Below are 26,697 nucleotides of genomic sequence, written 5' to 3' on the forward strand. Positions count from 1 at the left end.
TGAATGTGGTGCATTATTGTAAAAATAAACAAATGCGCGTTAAAACGGAAAATCGGTGTACTATATCACTCACCAAGTAGCAGTGACTCCACCTTTATTACTTATCTAAATGAAATGATCACTGAACATGTCAAGGAGGCGGATAATAATTTAATAATTGGTGATTTTAATATCAATGTAAATGTATCGTCAACATACTCAAACCAGCGAACAAGTTTATTTGCACAAATGGCACTAATACAAAGGATAAAGTTCGACACGAGGATAACAGAGTACTCGTCTACAAGAATTGATTTGCTATTCAGTAACAATGATAAAGTTAAACCAGTGAATATATGAACATCGCATTTCTGACCATGAGACAATCCACTTCGAAGTGCCAACAACAAAGCTTTGTAAAATGAGAAGGTATGCTACTGTTACATGTTGGGAATACTATAGTACCGACAATCTTTTAACTTTGCTACAAACATGCGATTTCAGCTTTATGTCAATTTCCGGAGTAGAAACTAAAACTAAAGCCCTGAACGAAGTTTTAACTGAAGCTATGCAAGCACTGACTTATATAAAGAGGACCCAAATACAGATAAGAAATAAGTGGTACGACCGAGAATTAACAAACCTGCATAAAAGAAAAATAGAATCTTATAAAACTGCTCGAAATACTAGATTTTGGGACGAATATAACGTCATTAAGAAAATATATAAAAGAACCATAATTTAAAAAAAAAGAAATACATGGGAGATAGAGTAAATAATAACAACGCCGATATGAAACGTATGTGGAAGTGTCTAAAAGACCTCGTCGAGCTTAATGATGTTAAAAAACATATCACTAAAATTGTAATTAACGGTGAATGCCTGGAAGATGAATATGATATGGCTAATGCCCTAAATAACTTTTTTATACAAAGTATTGTTGAAATTAATGATAGCATCAAAGAAATTGTAAATGGGGATGAAATTTACTGACATTGTAGTGGACGATATTATTATTATCACAAAATCAGTTAGAAACAATACCTCTTTATTCAACAATACCTCTTCTGACACCAATTGTAACGAATTTACTGCAAATCCTCTTATTCGCAACCTTCTACTAACGTTCGTATCGCTAAACTGTTGAATAAATAACTCCAATATTTAATAATGCAAAATGGCCTTTATTAAAGTACGTCACAATAACACTGATACTTCAAAACCAATAGCTTGCTTAAATGAAACAGATTTTCAAAACAGTACTGCTATTGCTCGCTAGATAGCGTCTTAAATCCAACTGATTGCCGCGCCTCTACTGTTGCTGCCTGTTAGTGTTTGGTTTCCTCGTTGACATTTCTAGGCGGTTCTGTTCTAGAATCTACTAGTTGGTTATCTGCTTTCTCAGCTATAACTACAGATGCACAATTTGTATAGCTTCTCTCACAGCTCATGCGCGTGTGTTTGTGAGCGATACTTCCACAATTATAATTGCATATCTCAGATATCTGCATGTGTTTGTGCGTTGCTTCTCCGCTGCGTGTACGTATATATGTGTAGACATAATGATTGAATTATTGATGTGCATACAGTCACTGGTTAGCATCGGCTTAGAGATGACAGTACCCCTTAGTGTTGCTAATATTCGTAACAATACAATAAATTTTTATTCTGTGTCATATGACTCGACGCCCCACTATCTAAATACCAATCACACGTGTCGTTGTTTGTTAAAAATTTTGCTGTAAATGCTCTCTTCGCCATTTCAGTGTGGTTCTTCTTCAATTTGTTTTGTTCTTTTCGCTCCTTCTTACATTCGGAGCTAATGTGGCCCCTACCACCGCAAGAGTAACAGTTTACTGATCGCCGCATATTTGATTTTTGTTGTTTTGCTTAACCGCAGATTTTCCAAGAAACGCACTGTTGTTCTTGCCTTCACGGGAATACTGCGTGTCTAACAACTTCATTTTAATTTCATCAGAATTTATTTTGGCACATGCTTCAAAACTCAAAATAAGTGGTTTATATTCTTCTGTTAGCCCTGCAAGCATGATTGCAGCTAACCACTCATCGTCAATGGCAAAACGAATGCAATTTAATTTGCTCGCCGTTGTCATGATTTGATCAATATAAATCTGCATGTTTTCACTGTCTTCCAAACGAATTGAAATCAAAGTGCGCAACAAGCCGATTTTCTTTATTAGTCCACGATCCTCATACATGTTATGGACTCGCATCTTTAATGGAGCAGTAAGGAAGGTAGTCGGCATGATCTAGTGGTGCTCTGTGGCTATTCATGTCGGCTGGGCGGGGTTCTTGCTAACCTTACTGTCCTGCGCCATACGCAGAAAAATTCCTATCATGCCTTTGAAAAAAAAACCGTCAAAAGGCGCAGAACTTATTTAAAACGCTTTAAAATTCACAAGAAAACTACATCCGGCCGAACCGGCCCTGCTGTTGATGTTGTAGCTGGTACTGTTGCAGCAGGCCTATGTTCGGCGGCCCTGCTGTTGTTGTTGTAGCTGGTACTGTTGCAGCAGGCCTATATTCGGCGGCCCTGCTGTTGTTGTTGTAGCTGGTGCTGTTGCAGCAGGCCTATATTCGGCGGCCCTGCTGTCGTTGTTGTAGCTGGTGCTGTTGCAGCAGGCCTATGTTCGGCGGCCCTGCTGTTGTTGTTGTAGCTGGTATTGTTGCAGCCTAGTGGATGCGGCGAGTTTGGTTGCCGCTGCCGATGGGGTTGCGGTTGTGGTTGCGCGGTCGAAGTGGTTGTAGTGACCACTGACGATGGTGGTTGGCGCATTTGGTGGTGGTTGCGCTGGTGGTTGGTGCGACGAAGTGGTTGTGGTGGCGTCTGGTGGTTAGCGCGTGGTGTTGGCGCTGTTAATAGTGGCCTTGCGCGGATTTAGCGTGTAATGTTGGCGCTGATGATGGTGGTTAGGTATCGGTGGTGGCGGTTGTCTATTAATAGTGGCTGAGGTGGTCGAGGCTAACGAGGTGGTGGAATTCGCTGCGGATGCATGTACCACCATTAGTATTCCGTGCAGCCTCGTTAAGTACTTATTTAGCTACCAGTTCACAACGCTTTGGAATTTTCACCATTTGCCGTGCGCGCCGCTATTTCGAGTAACACGACTTATTCACAGAGTACCGCTATGCTAGCGCGTTCATAGAAAGACCAATTTCTTTGCCGTGCAAATTTTTTTTTTATTTTTTAACAAAACACAAAGTTAATATTGCATTTATTTTGCACAGCTCTTTCAAAATAGCTAATAATTTCTTTTTTACTTAAGTTTTGAACTTTACAAAATTTCGAAACTTCTTAAACCGCTTCAAGTTTTCACACACGCGCGTTTGCACACGTTTCTTATTTACGTCCGCGCTAACGGAAAAACTTTCTTCTTCAGAGAACAAAATTGGTTTTTTACTTTATTTTTTTGTCAGTATGTCTTCTCTCAAAATATATACTTGTTTAAAATAATATTCTTCAAAATTTTATTTTCCGCGGTACGTCCACGCGCGAATACCTGGACACTGCAATGAATAGAGTACCCGTTTCTTCTTTTTTTGCAAGATGGCTCCCGTGCTGCCATCGCGTTAACATAAAAAAAATTCCTTTCCAATCTTGCGACTGCGCAGTCGAACGGCTCCGTTAAATCGTATGATTTAACTGTGGTTGCCATGTTGTTGTTGTTGTCGCGGAAGATTTAGTCGGTGACAATGACAGGTTTCGCGAGGCGAAAAAACTGGAGAGATCAGGGAGATAGCCGTTTATTTTATTGCATAGCTCATCGATCTTTGGGCCTGGGCCTGTGGCCATTATTGTGCAGTCATCGGCGTAGGAAACGATTGTGACTCCTTCCGGTGGTGAAGGTAGCTTAGATATGTAGAAATTAAACAAAAGCGGGGATAGGACACCACCCTGTGGCACCCCTTGTTTAATTCTCCTTTGTTTTGATGTTTCGTTTCTGAATTGCACCGATGCCTGCCGACCACCCAGATAATTTGCGGTCCACCTTTTAAGACATGGGGGAAGGGTAGACCCTTCCAGGTCTTCCAGTAACGAGCCATGGTTGACCGTATCAAAAGCTTTTGATAGGTCTAACGCTACGAGTACTGTTCTATGGTGGGGATATTGATTCAAACCGCAATTTACCTGGGTGCTAATGACATTTAGCGCGGAGGTAGTGCTATGGAGTTTTCTGAAGCCATGCTGATGAGGGGCTAGCTGCAAATGTGCTTGGAAATGAGGGAGCAAAATGGCTTCAAGCGTCTTTGCCACTGGCGATAGGAGAGATATCGGACGATATGACTCACCTACGTTAGCTGGTTTCCCAGGCTTTAGTAGCGGGACCACCTTGGCCATTTTCCATTTCTCGGGTATGACAAAGGTGGAAAGAGACAGGTTGAAGACATGCGCTAAATATTTGAAACCCTCTTTCCCTAGGTTTTTAAGCATCGGCATGGCTATGCCGTCTGGGCCCACTGCTTTGGATGGTTTAGCGCGACCAATGGCGTCCTCAACCTCTCTAGCCGTGATGGTAATTGGTGACGCGCTGAGTTTGTGTTTATGTGCACGTCTATTGGCTCTCCGTCTATCTTTGTCGACCGTAGGATGCATTATATATTGTCGGCAGAAAGCGCTCGCGCATTTTTTCGCATCCGACAGCACCTTATCGCCAAAGGCGATGGAAACTTTGTCTTTGTGCTTAGTCGGATTCGATAGGGACTTTACGGTGGACCAAAGTTTACCTACACCGGTAGAGAGGTTACAACCTCTTAGGTGCTCTTCCCATTTCGCCCGCTTGTGTTCGTCCACAAGCAATCTGATGCGTTGGTTTATATCCCTTATTTGGGGGTCGCCTGGATCAAGCTGTCTTATAAGGTCGCGTTCCCTCGCTAAGCTCGCGGCCTCCACCGGGAAGTGGGGCCGGATTTCGGGAATTCTCCCGGCGGGAATGAAATGTGCCGAGGCGGATTCAATGACCTTACGGAAGGCACGCTCCCCTTGGCGGGCATCAGTCGGGATAGGGAGGGCAGCAAAGCTGCTGTCTGTTGCAGATTTATATTCTTCCCACTTTCCTTTTTTGAAGTTTATGAAAGTGCGTTTTTCGGTGACGATGAAGTCGGCGGTACGCTCGAACGAAATAAGTATGGGCAGGTGGTCGGATTCCAATGTTACCATCGGCTGCCAGTTGACGCAGTTTACGAGTTCTGCGCTCACGATTGAGATATCTGGCGAGCTATGACAGCTTCCTACCATACGTGTGGGGGCGTCTCCGTTAGAAGGTGGTAGTCACGGTGACATTCCTGCGGCCATCATTAAAAGTTCCATATACTTTGTTTTTGGTGGACCGATGCACTAATGTCAAAATCGTACTGCGCTGAAAGATGAAGTGTCAAATCGTATAAAAACTACAAGTCAGCTGTCACTTTGCATAGTTACGCCATGGTGGTTGCCGTTATTGGGAATTTTCCCAGACCATTGGATTCTTTCGCGATGTCACCTGCGCGAAATTAACAAAAATTTGCTTTAACCACCCCAGGCAGACATGAGTGAGGGTGAATCCTACCTTTTTCCCCATCACCAGCCAACTGGTACGTTCCAAGGGTGACTCTCCCAAGTGGACCCTAACGTATAGGTTTTGGAACTTTGTCCATATCTCCAATCCCGTTTTGCATGTTCTAATATGCACAAATAATTCTGGCTCTACACTTAAAGCCAACAACGTTTTTGCTGAACTTAATTTGTCACCCGACTTTTCCTTGCACACGATAGGATTTTCCTCTGGTGGCAGGATGCAGTCACCTAACTTCTTTAGCTCCAAGAAATTTTCCATTGCAAACGTCCAATTGTGAAAATTGTTGGCACCCTTTAATTTTTCTACCAGAAAGTCACCTTTCGTTGAATTACACATTATGAAAATTATTTCATACAATTAATACGACAAACGCAGTCAGTTTTATAGGTGACTTAATAAGGTTGAACAAAATTATGTAACTAGGTTGGGTCTGGGCCCATAACCTGTTGAAATAAAAACGCGTGCAAGATCTTCAGAGAAGTAAACGGAAGTAAGTTTTTATTCTATCCCAAAAGAAGTAAAAACCAAAAGAAAGATGGCGTACATTTCGACAGCTGGTTTAAGTAAGAAGTATTGTACATATGATCGCTAAGGCTCTGTTCACAACAATGTGGTTGTTGTAATTTTGATGAATTTGGTGTACCCACAAGAAAAACTGTGGGTAAGTGTTTTGCGCGGATATATTTTTGGTCTCCAAAGCGGTGTTGGACCCACCCAGAGTAATCTTTTATAAGCGCAGCCGAAGGCCGCCAATGCAGAAAGGTGTTCTGCGCAAAAATACTATGGATAGCACCCCCGGTTTCGGAGCGCTCCGGGGCCATTTTTTGATTTTTTGGAAATATCGTCACAGAAACAAAATTTTTAATTTCCGCTTTAGGATTCGTAGTCCTCGGATCAAGACGCGTCTTTTGACACTTCTCCAGATATTTTTGGACGAGTTTTAGCAGTTGTGAGCTAAAGTAAAGAATTACCATATTTAACTCTAACTAGTCGTATTATTGTAAAATAAGGGTAATTCTACACGACAGCATGACACTGCTAACACGCGTCCAAAAATATCGAAAGGTGTCAAAAGACGCGTATTAATCTCGACAACAATAATCCGAAGCCGGAAAATAAAAATTTTATCTTCAAGGCAGTGATGCATCTAAAGAAGAAAAGGAGGGTAGTAGCGGTTTTTTCTAAGAAGGGTCTGGTACATATCAGACGAACAGCCAACGCCAGCCCTGAAGGAATACATAGCTTGGATTTTCTAGAGCGTCTTGAGAATACCGGCGAAGAAAGCGCTAGTTCCTTTCGAGATGATGATGCGCCAACGAATAATGCTCAATAAATTAATTTCTATGTATGGTATATTACTTAAGTTCTTGCGTCTCTTCGTTTCCGTCTTTATCTCTCCCTATCATACTTGTAGACATCCATTTATGTTGTTTTTATTGTTACGCATCGCAGAGCATTCTTTATATACCATAGACAGTGATGGTCCTAGACTATAGGTTGTCTAGTTCCAAAGACTGCTTACATACACTGTTGCGCGTATTCAGCAAACGTACTAAAGGGCTCAAAGTCATCCATCTCAATGCGCAAAGCCTATATAAAAAGCTGGATGAATTGAGATTCATATCTAAAGGTGCTGATATAGATGTTATATGTATTTCCGAAACCTGGTTTTCTTCATGAAACAAAAATAATTTGGTGCAACTAAATGGATATCAACTTTTCACGGCTGATAAGACGTGGTCATGGTGGTGGTGTTGCTATATATGTTAAAAGTAGTTTATCCTGCAAACTTTGCTGCATTGCTAGTCCAAGTTATTCTGTCGAATATGTGTTCGTAGACGTGTTCTCTGTAAATAATGAAAGGCTTCTTATCAGCTGTGCATACAGACCTAATCGTAGAGTTGACTTCTCTGGCTTTATTGAATTTCTCGAGCCTCTACTTATAAGCTATGATAATATAATCAGCGCTGGGGATTTCAACTCCAACCTTCTCGTCGACTCAACTCTAAAGCCAAGTATGGAGTCTCTTGGACTTTTTCCCACCAATTTAACTTCACCTACACACTCTACTGACTCAAATTCTTCTTTGCTGGATTTATTTTTTGTGAATGATCCCCTGAAATTGCTCCAGCGTAACCTTGCTTACTCAAGATGGAAAAGATACAAAACCCTGGAGTCACACAACTGCTTCAAAGCAGCTAGGATCGCTGCAAACAAAGCCATTAGGTCAGCTAAGCAGAAATTTAATAATAACAAGTTTAGTGCTGCTTTGAGTTCGAAGGAAACCTGGAAGTCGATTGAACATATTGGTATCGGAAAATCCAAATGCGATATTTCTGTCCTCCCTGATGTAGACATTAACGAGATAAATATATATTTTTAAATCTGCCAATCTCAACTGACAATATATGTGCTGACAATTATTGTATTCGCGCTAATGTTGATTTTGGTCCTCTTGAGTTTGCTAGTGTCGATGATTGTGATGTCGTTCAAGCCATTCTTTCAGTAAAGTCTAATGCTATGGGGTTCGATGGTATATGTCCGAAATTTTTAAAAATAATTCTTCCTAAAATCCTTCCTCACTTAACCTACTTGGTTAACTCTGTGCTGACGTCCTGTGTATTTCCCAAATGTTGGAAACTTGCTAAGGTAATCCCAATCCCAAAACAAAACAAGGAGCATAGACCTACAGCTATTCTGCTTTCCTTTCCAAGGTCGTCGAACGAATTTTACACTGCCAGATAAATACTTATGTGCATGATAATAACCTTCTCACAGATTCCCAGTCTGGATTCAGGTCAAATCGTAGCTGTAAAACGGCGCTCCTATCGGTGATAGAGGATATATGAGAACAAGTTGACAAAAATTTTACTGCTTTCCTAACTCTTTTCGACCATTCAAAAGCGTTTGACTCGGTCGACCACACCGTTCTCTGCAAGAAGCTGGACAACCTATTTAATTTCTCCAACTGTGCAACAGCCCTCATCAGATCGTATTTGGCCGACCGAACTCAGGCAGTAAGTGTTGGTAGCAGAAAGTCTGACTTCGTCAGTGTTTTAAGAGGCGTCCCTCAAGGCTCAATCCTTGGTCCCCTGTTATTTGTTTTGTATATAAACGATTTGCCTGGTGTTCTCAAGTATTGTAATATTCACATTTATGCTGACGACGTACAATTGTATATGTGCTGTCCTAGTGATCGTACCAGTTCGTGTATTAATAGGGGGACTCATGAAAGCATATAAACTTATAAGGTGTAAAATTATATCCATTTACACACGCTGTTATATGAACGCACCTAGAAATACTCTTGATAAACTTGATTGTTTATCAGCTGTATTATTGCCAAACAAAAATTTTTTGATTGTTATACAAATTAAAAAATGCAAAGATTGAGTGAAAAATCAAAACTAAAACGTCTTTACTAAGATATTCTTGTAAATGACTTGCTGATGCTGGAGATTTCTGATGAAAATGCCTGCTGTAATGTCTGCAAGGTTGCATTCCTTTGAGTTTACCGCGTTTACACAATGAAATGTGCGCGTAAATTTATACAAATTGTGTAAAGGATTTTTCATACAAAATTTTACAGTTCATTTACGCACTAGATAAATTTATACGTTTACACACTTTATAAGGCATTTATACGGTTACATGAGTCCCCCTAATAACTTAAATTACGATTTGTGTCAAATTGGTACGTGGGCTTCTATGAACGGCTTATGTCTGAACCCTAAGAAGTCGAAATGTATAGTCATTCATAGAAGGTCACTAGATAAAAGTGGAGTGGAACATTTAATTTTAGACATTACTATTATAGAATACGTTGACACGGCAAAAAATCTAGGTGTAGTTTTTAACAAAACCTTGACATGGAAAGATCACATTTGTGAGATTTACTCTAATTGTAACTATGTATGTAATAGGAAACTTAATGTTGTTTATAACATTGCTAGATACGTCTATGGGTTGAAAAGACTTGACCACGTCTCTCATCATGCTTACAGGTTGCTAAACATTTCTTTCGATAACCTTATTAAACTGAAAACGCTCACTACGCTACATAAATTAATATATATGAACGAACCTGACTATCTGTATCGGAGGCTCGTCTAGATCTGTTCTCCTTACCCACTTCAGACATCGTATGCTAATATCTGATTGCCAGTTCTTTATTACTTCCATCCGTCTTTGGAACTCGCTCCCTTCTAGACTTAGGCTTATAAGCAATGCTCTGCTCTTCAATAAAGAATTAACAAGTTTCTATAATAACCTAGACAATTAAAATACTGATTTCTTCTAAGCAAATGTACTCTATCATTCGTTTATTTATTTATTTAGTATTTATTAAATATATTTTTTAATGTAACCTTTTCTTAGCCATAGTCATTAGCTTTAAGTTTTCAAGTTTAAATTGTTCCTATTTTATGCCTTTTACCGACCAGCACTATAAAATAATTTTTGCCAAATTGTTGTGCTAGGATGAATTGCCTAATAAATACAAAAATACAAATCTATGTCCGGAGATATTTGCAGCTGTAGTTGCGATTTTCATGTGGTTGTTGTAATGTTGGTGTACCCACAAAAAAAAAAACTGTGAACATAAGTGTTTTGGTCACCAAACCGGTGTTGGACCCACTCAGGGTAATTCTGTATAAGCGCGGCCGAAGGCCGCTAATGCAGAAAGGTGTTTTGCGCAAAAATAAATGGCTTTCACCCCAGGTTTCGGAGGGACCCGCGGGTAATTTTTCGGTTTTTCGTTAATATCTTTCTTTCTTTTTTTTATTTTCCGGTTTCGGATTATTAATACTGATGTTAATACGCGTGTTTTGACACCTCTCTCGATATTTTTGGACGCGTATTAGCAAGGTCATGCTGTCGTATAGAATTACCAAAATAAGTTCGCTTCCCAAGGCAGTCGGTTCTATGTACCGGAGCGACTCGGGATTTTTCCCGACCAAGGACTGTCATTTCAGTGTAACCCCATTTAATTTGTTGCGTCCCTCCCACAAATTGTCATCCTCCCAGCAGCTCCTTGCAGCGGGACTGCTCCATATTTTCTTGCTCCGGGAAGGTATCGAATCCAATCCGGGTCCGTCTCCTGACCCCGGTCCTGAGAAATGGTTTTGCTGCATCTGGCCGAAAAGAATCTTTTTAGGACGGTCATACTCTGTTCAGTGTGTCTCGTGTAAGGGATGGTTGCATCAGACAGGTTGGTCTCCGCGACGGCAACCCCCCGACGGGTTTCACTGCGCCATGTTGCCAGGTCGCAAACCCCAATCTACCAATGCTTGCCCAAGGACGCCCAGTCCCAGGGCCACAACAGCAGTTGCGTCCTGGCCTTCCTCAACCCAGGCGTAGTCTATGCACTTCAGAATTCTGCAGTTAAACTGTAATGGATTAACTGGGAAGATCACGGAGATAGTCGATTTCATGAAGCATGCACTGCAGACCTGTTCTGGGTATAATGTCCACAGAAAAGATCGGGAGAGCGGAAATGGAGGCGGCCTCGCGTTTATCATACACCACTCTGTGCAATATCATACATTTGATCCCGACATCGGCCGCAGGGACAGTGTCTTAGAACGCCAAGGCTTATCTCTCCAGTCAGGCGATGTAAACCTAGAACTCATCAACATCTACATCCCTCCTACCACCTGCTGCCCCAGTGGATACCACCCTAATATCAGCGCTTTACTCACTGGCAATAATCGCATTATCTTAGGCGATTTGAATGCCCATCACGATCTATGGCATTCAAACTTGGAGTCAGACAGTAGGGGTGAGATGTTGGCGGATCAAATAGAAGAAACGACGTTCTGCACAATAAACGGAATCGCCCCCACACGTATGGTAGGAAGCTGTCACAGTTCGCCGGATATCTCAATTGTGAGCGCAGAACTCGTAAACTGCGTCAACTGGAAGCCGATGGTAACATTGGGATCCGACCACCTGCCTATACTTATTTCGTTCGAGCGTACCGCCGACTTCATCGTTGCAGAAAAACGCACTTTCATAATATTAAAAAAAGAAATTGGGACGAATACAACTCTTTTACAGACAACCTCTTTGCTGCCCTCCCTATCCCGATTGATGCCTGCCAAGGGGAGCGTGCTTTCCGCAAGGTCATTGAATCCGCCGCGGCACGTTTCATTCCCGCCGGGAGAATTCCCGAAATTCGGCCCCACTTCACGGCGGAGGCCGCAAATTTAGCGAAAGAACGTGACCTTATAAGACAGTTCGACCCAGGCGACCCCCAAATAAGGGATATAAAGCAACGCATCAGATTGCTTGTGGATGAACACAAGCGGGCGAAATGGGCGGAGCACCTAAGAGGTTGTAACCTCTCTGCCGGTGTGGGTAAACTTTTTTTTTATTTTTTATTTTATTTATTTATTTATTATTACGGTCTTTAAGACCTAGTTTAAGTTAAAATAAGAGATTAAACATAAATACTCATGTCACATTTAGTGACGTACAATATAAAAACAATTTTTCTTTGAACTTACTAATATTTTCTCAGTCTTTCAAATCAGAAGGTAACTCATTATACATTTTATACCCTAAATATTCAAGAGACCGTTTGGCGAACTCAGTTCTTATTCTAGGCAGTCTTATATTATTGCAATTTCTAGTTCCATAATTGTGGATTTCATGATTATAATGTATTTTACTACTCAGGTAATTCGGTAACATTCCTAACCTAAGTTGGTGTATAAATTTCAATGTGAAATAACTAACTGACTGTTTAATACTAAGCCAGTTTAATCTATTTATTTATTTATTTATTTATTTATTTACGATCTTGAAGATCTATATAATTTAATAAGGTACAAAGTATTTTTAATGTTTACATATTTGTTTCAATTCATTGAATTTCTTTGACTTCAACTATATAATAATCTATAAAATTATTTACTAAAAAAATTTAACTACTTTACAGGTAGCGCTTTACAGTAGCTGTATAACTTTCTGAATTTTTTGGTATTATTACAGTTTTTAATATCAATTGGCAGATCATTATATTCTCTAATTCCTTCGTAGTATATACTTTTTTTATCGAATTCGGATCTCACTACCGGTAAGTAAAAGTTGTTATTGTGTCTTGTTTGATAGCTTGGACCTCTCTGTTTAGTCTGACACGTTTACTTAGGTAATTCGGCAGGTTTCCCAACTTTATGTTGTGTATAAACTTCAATGTGTAGTAAGTGATGTTCTGTTTTACACTAAGCCAGTTTAAGCTGTCTAGTAAATCTTTAATTGGGGTATCATACCGTTTCCTTAATATGAAACGCATAATTTTGTTTTGCTTAATTTGTAGCCTGGATTTTTGCGAATCAGCTAATGCGAATAGGATTGTAGGACAGTAAATAAAATGCCGGTCGATAATGGATTTATAGACCAGTATTTTGTATTGTATACTAATATGCCTGCATGATCGAAACATGAACCCTATTTTTTGGAAATTTTCCCTTCGATGTATTTTAGATGTTCATCAAATTTTATTTTGTCATCTATAATTATTCCCAGGTATTTTATTCGGGTTACTCTTTCTATAGGGGTATTTGCTATTTTTAGCGACACATCATCTTGAGTCACTCTAGACCCCATTATCATCCATTTTGTCTTTTCTATGTTTATTTTAAGCATATTTTGGGACAACCACTTATATATTGCCTGTAGGTCCGATTGTATTTTTGAGGCTGCCTCATCAATTGTGTTACCGCTTATAGTCAAAAGTGCATCATCAGCGAATAATCTTATTTTGCAGTATTTGATAAAAAGTTGGCAACCCTGGTGTGTGAAAGCTAAAGTAATTTGTGCTCCTCTTTAAATTTTCAAATTCATTGTTTATTGTGAGTCTTAATTCTAACAACCTGTGTCTAAACATTAACAAACGTGACAGTTATCTGTGTAAAATAAGATCCTCTGTCCAGGTGATCTCCAATTCAACTTTACTAACTTGGCAGTATATTGCGATTGGTGCTCCTGCTTTGTTGTTGTCAGTCAACTTGTTATTTTTTGACACCATCATCAACTGTGTATCTTCCCGCCAAAAGTTTTATAGTCACTGAAGTTTGTTTTTGCTTCAAGCTTTATTTTGTGGCTGCGTTAGAGCTGCCACCCAGTTTCTTCGAGCATTATTTTTGGCCCGTTTTTTTCGAACACCATGGATCAAGTCAATGGTAAGCGTCGTGGTGACGACTTTAATAACGAGGTTGATAGCGCCAAAAAGGTGCAACGGATCAGCGGCTTCTCTCCTAGTTTAATGCAAAGCATGGATCAGCGATTTGCTAAGTTCAACGATCTGATTGCTAAGCAAATTTTGGACTCGGAAAAAAGGCTCATTGAATTCGTATGCAAAAAACTAGAAGACAAATTTGTGGTGCTGAAGAAAGAGGTCAGTGAGCTTAATGCAAGAGTTACTCAGCTGGAGAGCGTGTTCGAGCGCGTTGGTTATCTCGAAGAGGAAGTAAAAACACTCAAAGACAATGCGTCAAAGCAAGAGAGCCATATTGCCGCAAGTGAAGTCCGTGTACACGGAATTCCCTTTAGGGAAGGAGAAAACTTAACAAGTGTCTTTCATCACCTCTGTTCTACTCTAAGATTGCAACCAATTACTATAATGAGCATTTTTCGGCTACGGAAACTAGACAACAGCGTGACAGATCCGGCCGTAATAATCAAATTTCAGTCGCCGACAGACAGAAACAAATTGCTAAAAAGTATAGGCACCTTTAGGCGCCAAAACAATCCAAACATCAAGGGTCTGCAATTAGTTCATGTGGGCATAAATTCAAATGCTCCGATTTATGTAAATGCTTCGCTGTCCAGGCAAAACTATGCGATCTTCAAGGCAGCGATCCGTCTAAAGAAGAAAAGGAAGGTAGTAGCGGTTTTTTCTAAGAAGGGTCTGGTACATATCAGACGAACAGCCAACGCCAGCCCTGAAGCAATACATAGCTTGGATTTTCTGGTATATTACTTAAGTTCTTGAGTCTCTTCGTTTCCGTCTTTATCTCTCCCTATAATACTTGTAAACAATCGTTTATGTTGTCTTTATTGTTACGCATCGCAGAGCATTCTTTATATCCCATAGATAGTGATGGTCCTAGACTATAGGTTGTCTAGTTCCAAAGACTGCTTACATACACTGTTGCGCGTATTCAGCAAACGTACTAAAGGGCTCAAAGTCATCCATCTCAATGCGCAAAGCCTATATAAAAAGCTGGATGAATTGAGATTCATATCTGAGGGTTCTGATATAGATGTTATATGTATTTCCGAAACTTGGTTTTCTTCATGTCACAAAAATGATTTGGTGCAACTAAATGGATATCAACTTTTCAGGGCTGATAGACGTGGTCATGGTGGTGGTGTTGCTATATATGTCAAAAGTAGTTTATCCTGTAAACTTTGCTGCATTGCTAGTCCAAGTTATTCTGTCGAATATGTGTTCGTAGACGTGTTCTCTGTAAATAATGAAAGACTTCTTATCGGCTGTGCATACAGACCTAATCGTGGAGTTGACTTCTCTGGCTTTATTGAATTTCTCGAGCCTCTACTTATAAGCTATGATAATATAATCAGCGCTGGGGATTTCAACTCCAACCTTCTCGTCGACTCAACTCTAAAGCCAAGTATGGAGTCTCTTGGACTTTTTCCCACCAATTTAACTTCACCTACACACTCTACTGACTCAAATTCTTCTTTGCTGGATTTATTTTTTGTGAATGATCCCCTGAAATTGCTCCACTACGATCAATTGTCTGCATCTTGCTTTTCAAAACACGATCTGATATTTCTTAGTTACAACTTTCAAACGTCACACATCCAATGTTCCTTTACGTATCGTGATTTTAGAAGCATAGATTACAGTTCCCTTAATGCAGCGGTGGAGTCGGTCAAATGGAGCTTGATTCGTACGCTGACATCGGTCGATGATCAGGCATCATTCCTACAGAACCATATTATTAGGCTTTTCGACAACCATGTGGCAGTGAAACTCAAAGCTGCTATACACAATAATACCCCTTGGTTTAGTGCCAATCTAAAACCCTTAATTCACCAGCGTAACCTTGCTTACTCAAGATTGAAAAGATACAAAACCCTGGAGTCACACAACTGCTTCAAAGCAGCTAGGATCGCTGCAAACAAAGCCATTAGGTCAGTTAAGCAGAAATTTTATAATAACAAGTTTAGTGCTGCTTTGAGTTCGAAGGAAACCTGGAAGTCGATTGAACATATTGGTATCGGAAAATCCAAATGCGATATTTCTGTCCTCCCTGATGTAGACATTAACGAGATAAATATATATTTTTAAATCTGCCAATCTCAACTGACAATATATGTGCTGACAATTATTGTATTCGCGCTAATGTTGATTTTGGTCCTCTTGAGTTTGCTAGTGTCGATGATTGTGATGTCGTTCATGCCATTCTTTCAGTAAAGTCTAATGCTATTGGGTTCGATGGTATATGTCCGAAATTTTTAAAAATAATTCTTCCTAAAATCCTTCCTCACTTAACCTACTTGGTTAACTCTGTGCTGACGTCCTGTGTATTTCCCAAATGTTGGAAACTTGCTAAGGTAATCCCAATCCCAAAACAAAACAAGGAGCATAGACCTATAGCTATTCTGCTTTTCCTTTCCAAGGTCGTCGAACGAATTTTGCACTGCCAGATAAATACTTATGTGCAGGATAATAACCTTCTCACAGATTCCCAATCTGGATTCAGGTCAAATCGTAGCTGTAAAACGGCGCTCCTATCGGTGATAGAGGATATATGAGAACAAGTTGACAAAAATTTTACTGCTTTCCTAACTCTTTTCGACCATTCAAAAGCGTTTGACTCGGTCGACCACACCGTTCTCTGCAAGAAGCTGGACAACCTATTTAATTTCTCCAACTGTGCAACAGCCCTCATCAGATCGTATTTGGCCGACCGAACTCAGGCAGTAAGTGTTGGTAGCAGAAAGTCTGACTTCGTCAGTGTTTTAAGAGGCGTCCCTCAAGGCTCAATCCTTGGTCCCCTGTTATTTGTTTTGTATATAAACGATTTGCCTGGTGTTCTCAAGTATTGTAATATTCACATTTATGCTGACGACGTACAATTGTATATGTGCTGTCCTAGTGATCGTACCAGTTCGTGTATTAATAACTTAAATTACGATTTATGTCAAATTGGTACGTGGGCTTCTATGAACGGCTTATGTCTTAACCCTAAGAAGTCGAAATGTATAGTCATTCATAGAAGGTCACTAGATAAAAGTGTAATGGAAAATTTATTTTTAGACAACACTATTATAGAATACGTTGACACGGCAAAAAATCTAGGTGTAGTTTTTAACAAAACCTTGACATGGAAAGATCACATCTTCCGCACAGTGGGAAAAGTGTATGGGATGCTTCGTACACTCTGGCTTACACAATATTTTACTCCGTTACATACTCGTCTACTAATAGCAAACGCGTACTTAATACCTACGCTGCTTTATGGTTGTGAGGTTTACTCTAATTGTGACTATGTATGTAATAGGAAACTTAATGTTGTTTATAACAACATTGCTAGATACGTCTATGGGTTGAAAAGACTTGACCACGTCTCTCATGTTGTTGCTGTTGTTTTAGCAATGCTCGCCCACCTAATAGCCGCGACCGATCACAAATTGCCGATCACTTGCCGTTTCAACAGGGGTGGACCATAAGGAAAGGGGTGTTAGAGGCGTTGGTTCCACATTACAATTAAAGAGATGGTTGGTGTCATGTGGGGACACATTGCAAGCGGGGCATACATTTTGTATGTCGGGGTTGATTCTGGATAGGTAAGAGTTTAACCTGTTACAGTATCCAGAACGAAGTTGAGCAAGAGTGACACGCGTTTCCCTGGGGAGTATGCGTTCCTCTTCCACGAGTTCTGGATATTTTTCTTCAAGTACTGGATTCACCGGGCAATTCCCGACATAAAGGTCCGACGCCTGTCTATGGAGTTCACCAAGGACCTGCTTGTGTTTTTTCGCTTCATACGGCTGGGTTCTCAGGTGCCGTATTTCCTCAAAAGGTCGCGTTCCCTCGCTAAGCTCGCGGCCTCCGCTTACAGGTTGCTAAACATTTCTTTCGATAACCTTATTAAACTTAAAACGCTCACTACGCTACTTAAATTAATATATATGAAGGAACCTGAATATCTGTATCGGAGGCTAAATTTTCTCCAGTCGTTTAGATCTGTTCTCCTTACCCACTTCAGACATCGTATGCTAATATCTGATCGCCAGTTCTTCATTGCTTCCATACGTCTTTGGAACTCGCTCCCTTCTAGACTTAGGCTTATAAGCAATGCTCAGCTCTTCAATAAAGAATTAACAAGTTTCTATAATAACCTAGACAATTAAAATACTGATTTCTTCTAACAAATGTACTCTATCATTCGTTTATTTTATTTATTTACTATTTATTAAATATATAAGGTGGGGGGGGGGGGGGGGGCGCTTAGGCGTAGACTACGGGACGCCCTTGGGCGTGAGCAGCAAGGAGCCACAAAAGATTTATAAAAGTTACGTGGACGCCGGGTTTTGGGATCAAGCCCAGAACAACCTGTCCGATGCAACCATCCCTTGCATGAGACACACTGAACAGAGTATGACCGTCCTAACCGTCCGACCCTTCTTTTCCGGCAGATGCAGCAAAACCATTTCTCAGGACCGGGGTCAGGAGACGGACCCGGATTGCAGGGAGCTGCTAGGATGATGATAATTTGTGGGAGGGACGAAACAAATTAGATGGAGTCACACTGAAATGACAGTCCTTGGTCGGGAAAAATCCCGAGTCGCTCCGGTACATAGAACCGACTGCCTTGGGAAGCGGCATTTGTATGTCGGAATACTAAGTTCAGAATCCAAGATATGTTCTGTTGGGCACGTTTCCGTACATAACACAATACTTGGTCTTCTTATTTCAATAAGACGTTCCAGCTCGATTTTATTTGCTATGATACTACTAATATTAAGATAAATGCATTCCAAGTTGTATATATTGCTATCTCGATTTAAATAATATTTTGACTTTTGCGCTGCAGTAAGGATTTTCTTTGGTTGCTAATAAACAACTTTCCTTTTCCTTGCATCTAGCTTTTGTTGGTATACGGGACAAGTTCTATCCAGAGTATCATGGTTTTCGTCAAGTCCTAGATTCAGCTCCTTGTTTGCTCGTATGCAGTTAATGCACTTGTTTACTGCATCCTTTATGCATTGTGTATGTTTATGCTCACCCAAGCATTTTGTGCATACTTCCTTTTCCTTGCAGTCAGCCGCTTTGTGATTGAAGCCTTTGCATTTAAAACAACACAATACCTGGGGGCCTACTCTGTATTGCGATGCGAAAGGCAGTGCTATGCGAAAATAAATTGCGATGCGAAAGGTAATTGGAACTCTGTAGCGCTATCGCATCGCTAACATTGTCGCTTTTTTATTTATCGCTAATTTTTTGCTTGAGTATGCATCACTGACCAAACTCAAAGAAAGAGAACAAAAGAAACAAGGCGATTACAATTTCGGCAAACGATTAATTTTTGTTGAACAAATTAAAAAAAGGATACTGTAGCATTATGGAACGATTTAAATGAAGAAAGGATTGATTTAAATGAAGAAATACTCCCAGTTCAGAAATTGAACTGGAAGAAGTGAACGTGATAAATACAGAAAACGTGGAAAATCATAGAATGGGAAATATTGCTAGTTGTATCAGATAACAAATAAAAAATGACATGATTTCAAATAGAAATGCTTTATAAAAAAGTGGTTTCGATTTAATTGTTATTTATTTATGTATTTTAAGTCCACTAGGATTACAAATTGTTGCTTTTGTGTTTGTTTTGTTTTTTGAGTTGTCCTTTATATTTTTAAATGAATATAAAGATATCAATTTATAAAATCATCAATTAATACTTACATATTTGAACAATGCGAATGCCTATTACTTGTAGCAAGAAAAATGCGAAAATGAATGCTGTTTGACATTCGCTTTCGCTTTACAGAGTGCCGGTAATGCGAAAAGGGAGAAAAATTGCGAATGGGCAAAATGTGAATGCGAAACTCAAAATATACATGCGAATGTCAAGATACAGAGTACCGATTTTGCGATTTCGCGTATTTTTTCTTTCGCATCGCAATACAGAGTAGGCCCTCTGCACTGCATCATATACTCGGCAACGTTCCCAACCTACATTAAGCCTCTCTCCAGCTAGTACATTTGCGAACGCTTCAACATTCATTTCTATCACAGCATTATAATAGTTTTTCGCGTTCTTTTTCACTTCATATTGCTTAACAATTTTGATGTCCGTTTCACTTAAACAAATGTTTTGTCGTTTAATTCTCTGCACCAGTTCCTCGTCGCTATATTTAAAATTTATACCAGTCACCATGACTGCTGGTTTCACTTTTTTGGGAATCTTAACCTCATAGTTATTTCCCAGATTGTTCTCAATGGCATTTTTTATTTTGTCACGCTCATGGTCATTTTCGCTTTCAATAATAACAACTCCGCTTTGCCTTGCTACTATATTAGTTATTTGCAGCCCTTTAGGATCAACTTTCGAGTTTAGGTCAGTCTTGGTTATTTCTATATTTTGCCTGTTATTCGGCTTGACAATTAAGGGATGATTCTTTCTAATGTCTGGCAACCCTTCTTTTTTTTGTCCATCATTTTTTGCGTATGACACTTTGGCTTCAACACTATTAACATTTTTCTTTATTTCATTGCACATTTTTTTATTCTCTTTACTTATTTCTTCAATCATTTTCTTATTGTCATCCTTGTTTGTTTTCAACTCATCACAGACCTGCTCGCTGCTTCGCTTGAAGCCTTCAGCAATTTCCCGTATTTTTTTCACTTCTACAACACTCTTTTCGCATGATTCTTGCGCTTTTTGCATTGCCTTAATACTGTCGCTAAATGCAACTTCCACTGCTTTTAAAACTTGCTTTATTTCTCTTTCATGTTTCTTGAGAGCATTATCAAATTCATTCCTGTACTCAGATAGTTGTTTGCCATTTTTGCTCACTACCATCTGCATATCTTTTAGAATGTCATCTACGTTATGCACATACTGCATACAATCAGTACACATAAATCTAAGCATTTCACATTCGTCTAATTTATTAACACTGTATTGATCTATGCCAGAGCATTTTGGTGCTAAATGATAATATTTCCCACACACCCCTTCGCAACGAATTTTTGACACTTCTCCACGTATTGTACTTTTGCACTTGTCCCATTTACTCACCATTTTTTATATAGAATGAATATATGTATATGTATGTATCAAACTTTGTAAGTGTATGCGTTTTGCTTTCTTTATTTAGAGTCACTTTCTCGCAAATATATTAAATTTAAAAAATCAAACTTCTGATTCCGATTTTTGAGTCTCTGTCTCACACATTATTTATTCTTAAAAAGTATTTGAATATAGTTTTACCATTTTAAAATGTAAAATTCAAGGAGCAGAAATAAACACAACCATACCGTTTTGCAATCCAGTGTAGCCTCTTGGTCCACCGTAAAGTCCCTATTGAATCCGTCTAAGCACAGTGACAAAGTTTCCATCGCCTTCGGCGATAAAGTGCTGTTGGATTCGAAAAAATGCGCCAGCGCTTTCTACCGTCAATATGTAATGCATTCTACGGTCGACAAAGATAGACGGAGGGCCAACAGACACGCACATAAACATAAATTCAGAGCGTCACCAATTACCATCACCGCCAGAGAGGCTGAAGGTGCCATTGATCACGCTAAACCATCCAAAGCAGTGTGCCTAGGCGACATAGCCATGCCGATGCTTAAAAGCCTAGGGAAAGAGGGTTTCAAATACTTAGCACATGTCTTCAACCTGTCTCGTTCCACCTTTGTCATGCCCGAAAAATGGAAAATGGCCAAGGTGGTCCCGCTACTAGAGCCTGGGAAACCAGCTAACATAGGGTCGTATCGTCCGAAATCTCTCCTATCGCCAGTAGCAAAGACGCTTGAAGCCATTTTGCTCCCCTAATTCCAAGCAAATTGGCATTTAGCCTGTCATCAGCATGGCTTCAGAAAACTCCATAGCACCACCACCGCGCTAAATGCCATCAGCACCCAGATAAATTGCGGTTTAAATCAAAACCCCCATAGAACAGTACTCGTAGCGCTACACCTATCAAAAGCTTTTGATAAGGTCAACCATGGCACGTTACTACAAGGGTCTACCCTTCCCCCATGTCTTAAAAGGTGGACCGCAAATTATCTGAGTGGTCGGCAGGCATCGGTGCAATTTAGAAACGAAACATCAAAACCAAGAAGAATTAAACAAGGGGTGCCACAGGATGGTGTCCTATCCCCACTTTTATTTAAATTCTACATATCACCGACTAAATCTTCCGCGACCTTATTTAGAACATGTATGTACGTCCCAAATGTCGACCATTTTGAACATCCACGTCGATGGCACTACGCTACCGACTGTCCTACACCCCAAAATATTGGGTGTGACGTTTGATCAGGATATACATTTTGGTGAGCACGCATCCGCAATTGTTCCGAAAATCCAGAGCCGTAATAAAATCCCCAAATCCCTTGCTGGCAGTACCTGGGAAAAGATAAAGAAACGCTCATTACTACATACAAAGCAATTGGCCAGCCGATACGTGCTACGCGTCACCCATATGGTCGCCAAGCCTAAAAATTACCCACTGGAAGAAGCTACAGGCCTGCCAAAATACTGCTCTCAGAATCGGCACGGGCTGTCTTCTTATGTCCCCAGAACACCATCTACATAATGAGGCAAGAATACTCCCCAGCCAAATGAAGCAAAAAAAACACAAGCAGGTCCTTGGTGAACTCCACAGACAGGCGTCGGACATTTATGTCAGGAATTGCCCGGTGAATCCAGTACTCAAAGAAAAGTACCCAAAACTTGTGTGCAGGAGGAACGCATACTCCCCAGGGAAACGCGTGTCTCTCTTGCTCAATTTCATTCTGGATACTGTAACAGGTTGAACTCTTACCTATCCAGAATCAACCACGACATACACAATGTATGCCCCGCTTGCAATGTGTCCCCACATGACACCAACCATCTGTTGTTGTTGTTGTAGCAATGCTCGCCCCACCTAATAGCCGCGACCGATCACAAATTGTCATCAATATCCTCTAACGGGAGTCCAAGGAAACTTGCCGCTTCAACAGGGGTGGACCATAAGGAAAGGGGTGTTAGAGGCGTTGGTTCCACATTACAATTAAAGAGATGGTTGGTGTCATGTGGGGACACATTGCAAGCAGGGCATACATTTTGTATGTCGGGGTTGATTCTGGATAGGTAAGAGTTTAACCTGTTACAGTATCCAGAACGAAGTTGAGCAAGAGTGACACGCGTTTCCCTGGGGAGTATGCGTTCCTCTTCTGCGATTTCTGGATATTTTTCTTCAAGTACTGGATTCACCGGGCAATTCCCGACATAAAGGTCCGACGCCTGTCTATGGAGTTCACCAAGGACCTGCTTGTGTTTTTCCGCTTCATACGGCTGGGTTCTCAGGTGCCGTATTTCCTCAAAATGCTTACGGAGATGACTCCTTAGGCCCCTAGGCGGTGCTGGTTCGTCAATCAGATGTCTGTTGGGATGCCCAGGTTTCTGGGTATTCAACAGAAACTGTTTGGTCAGCATCTCATTTCTCTCCCTGATGGGGAGTATTCTCGCCTCATTATGCAGATGGTGTTCTGGGGACATAAGAAGACAGCCCGTGGCGATTCTGAGAGCAGTATTTTGGCAGGCCTGTAGTTTCTTCCAGTGGGTGGTTTTTAGGCTTGGCGACCATATGGGTGACGCGTAGCACGTAATCGGCTGGCTAATTGCTTTGTATGTGGTCAAGAGCGTTTCTTTATCTTTTCCCCAGGTACTGCCGGCAAGGGATTTGAGGATTTTATTACGGCTCTGAATTCTTGGAACAATTGCGGTTGCGTGCGCACCAAAATGTAGATCCTGATCAAACGTCACACCCAAGATTTTGGGGTGTAGGACAGTCGGTAGCGTAGTGCCATCGACGTGGACAAACCATCTCTTTAATTGTAATGTGGAACTAACGCCTCTAACACTTCTTTCATTATGGTCCACCCATGTTGAAACAGCAAGTTACCTTGGACTCCCGTTAGAGGATATTGATGACCATTTGTGATCGGTCACGGCTGTTAGGTGGCGCGAAGCACTGCTACAACAACAACAACAGAATACACCCCATCAGGGAGAGAAATGCGATGCTAACCAAACAGTTCCTGTTCAATACCCAGAAACCTGGGCAACCGACATCTGATTGATGAGCCAACATCACCCAGGGGCTTAAGGAGTTATCACCGTAAGAATTTTGAGGAAATACGGCACCTAAGAACCCAGCCGTATGAAGCAAAAAAACACAAGCAGGTCCTTGGTGAACTCCACAAACAGGTGTCGGACCTTTATGCCGGGAATTGCCCGGTTAATCCAGTACTCAACGAACAGTACCCAAAACTTGTGGAAGAGGAACTCATACTCCCCAGGGAAGCGCGTGTCACTCTTGCTCAACTTCGTTCTGGATACTGTAACAGGTTAAACACTTACCTATCCAGAATCAACCACGACATACACAATGTATGCCCCGCATGCAATGTGTCCCAACATGACACCAACCATCTCTTTAATTGTAATGTGGCACCAACGCCTCTAAGACCCCTTTCATTATGGTCCACCCCTGTTAGGTGGGGCGAAGCACTGCTACAACACCAACACCAACAACAACAACATCACTAACAACAACAACAGCAATAACCAAAACAAGTTTATAGAAATGAATATTTTTCAACTAATTTACTAAATGATTGAAAGTATAAAACAACCGAAATGTATGTCAAAAAAACCATAACAGATCTATTCATTTCTGTTTGGTGTGGGCATCATTGACAAAAATGTGCATTTTGACAGCGCTCTCTCGATACAAAGTCGCAAATCTATTCTATTCTATGCCCGGGCCCGGTATATATTTAATAGATTAGAATGCATGGCTTCATTTTACTTACTGATTATTACCTTCATTTTTTGTATAATCTTATTAACTCGGTTCCAAACGGTTGAAACAACATGTAAACAAATATGAATTAATTTTGTATTTCGGTAAAATGAGAATTAAATATCTTTTCTTGCTAAAAGGTATAGGTGATGGGATACTAAATGGGATGAAACGGTTCTAGTGAACACAAGTAGGTATCGATAAATCGGTCCGACACAAAGAAATTAGTGAAATTGAAAGCATTAAGGCCTGAACGTAAATTTGATGCCTAATGTTTTCCTAGAGGAAATTTTCATTTGTTTTGCATATATCCATGCCGTGTAGGCACCTTAAGCCGGAGTCATTGGTGCCGTATGTCGTATCGCTGTATCCGTATCCCTAACGTAATCAGCTGTTTATCGTTACGACGGTAAACCAAAACCCAATTGTTTGGCTACGATACGGTTACGACCTTAGCGGCACCAATAATCGATTGCATTGTTTCTCATAAGGTTGGTCGAATCAGCTGTTATAAGGTTACCGATACCGTTACCGATAAAGCACCAATGTCTCCAGCCTTAAGCAAATGTGATTTTGGAAAGAGAATTAAGGGCCCATTACTGATACTTAGGATAGACTTGACTTGACGGTAGTAGTGCAGTTTAGGGGCCCACTCTAAAGTTGGGCCGAGATTTTCGAGTGAGGTATCAAAAGACGCGCATTTACGTCTAGATTAAAAATCCGCAAGTTAACTCAGGTTTCAGGTTGTTCCCGCATGTGTGCGATCTTTTAAGCGCTCACATCACTTTAATTTTTATACTTGGTAAATTAACATAATCTAACTTGCACGAATTAACGAAAAAGTTATGTTAAATTTCTTTAATTTACTTATAAAATATCAACACAAATAATGCAAAAAATTTGTCCAAATGAAAACATATGAAAGTGAACAGTGTTGCCAGCTCAGCAGGTTATAAAAGAAGATTTTGTTGGATATATAAAACACTTATATTTAGAAGAAATTTCTATAATAAAATTATGTTTTTATGGGAAAATGATTGATTACTTATCATAAATCGAATAATAAGTCGAATAAATGTGTTATTGACAAAATACTTTAATTTAATTTTTTTTTTTTTTCAAAAGGCTTAACTAAACATGCACAGTAATTTTGCGTAGTACACCCTTCTGCGTAGAAGGACATCACTGTGGCGGTAGCCACGGTTATAACACACACCCGGACTTGGAATGGCGTAGCCCAGGGCTACTTTTTATAAGCGCGGCCGAAGGCCGCCTATGCAGAAAGTTATTCTACGCAAAATTACTAGGGGGACTCATGTAACCGTATAAATGCCTTATAAAGTGTGTGAACGTATAAATTTATCTAGTGCGTAAACTAACTGTCAAATTTTGTATGAAAAATCATTTACACTATTTGTATAAATTTACGCGCACATTTCATTGTCTAAGCGCGGTAAACTCAAAGGAATGCAACCTTGCAGACATTACAGCAGGCATTTTCATCAGAAATCTCCAACATTAGCAAGTCATTTACAAGAATATCTTAATAAAGATGTTTTAGTTTTGATTTTTCACTTAATCTTGGCATTTTTTAATTTGTATAACAATCTAAAAATTTTTGTTTCGCAATAATACATCTGATAAACAATCAAGTTTATCAAGAGTGTTACTAGGTGGGTTCATATAACAGCGTGTGTAAATGGATATAATTTTACAACTTATAAGTTTATATGCTTTCATGAGTCCCCCTACTGTGCATGATGCAGCCGGTGTTGGATCAGATAAGGGTGTTCTACGCAGATGACTTGAGAAAAGCAAGAGAAATTTCTTGTTCAGTTAATTTCTATTATTGCTCATCTGGCAGCACTCTTCACAATCAGGTGTTTTTGTTCAACAACGAATCAAGTAATTAGAGTGTATTTTCTGTATTTTTATTACCTAATTGTACATTAATTAGACAAATTTTTTTCTCTAATTCGTAAATAAAAAAATTGTATTAATCTATCGAAAAACAAAACAGGGTGTGATTTGTGCTCTTAAAAGATAGTAAATGTGCGGGAACAATATGTACAAGTCG

At 40.1% G+C, this 26,697-nt stretch overlaps 1 protein-coding gene across 9 annotated transcripts in view; it reads right to left on the bottom strand.

The window, feature by feature from the left end:
* The window catches only part of TM9SF4 (transmembrane 9 superfamily protein member 4), an 884,035-nt gene extending 859,230 nt beyond the window's left edge, over positions 1-24,805 (bottom strand). For 8 of the 9 annotated variants that reach the window (XR_010949598.1, XM_067766009.1, XM_067766006.1 and 5 more), the window contains exon 1: positions 24,641-24,805. Coding sequence is in view for 1 of the 9 variants with exons in the window: in XM_067766010.1 (XP_067622111.1) it covers positions 24,641-24,646 (6 nt within the window). In the remaining 8 variants the exon portion in view is untranslated. Of the gene's footprint in view, positions 1-24,630 lie in introns of all 9 variants that reach the window. The other variant, XM_067766011.1, reaches the window with a different exon arrangement.
* Positions 24,806-26,697: the final 1,892 nt, after the last annotated feature.

Source organism: Eurosta solidaginis, chromosome 2 (assembly GCF_040869045.1).
Source record: "Eurosta solidaginis isolate ZX-2024a chromosome 2, ASM4086904v1, whole genome shotgun sequence".
In the NCBI taxonomy this organism is placed as follows: Eukaryota; Metazoa; Arthropoda; class Insecta; order Diptera; family Tephritidae; genus Eurosta; species Eurosta solidaginis.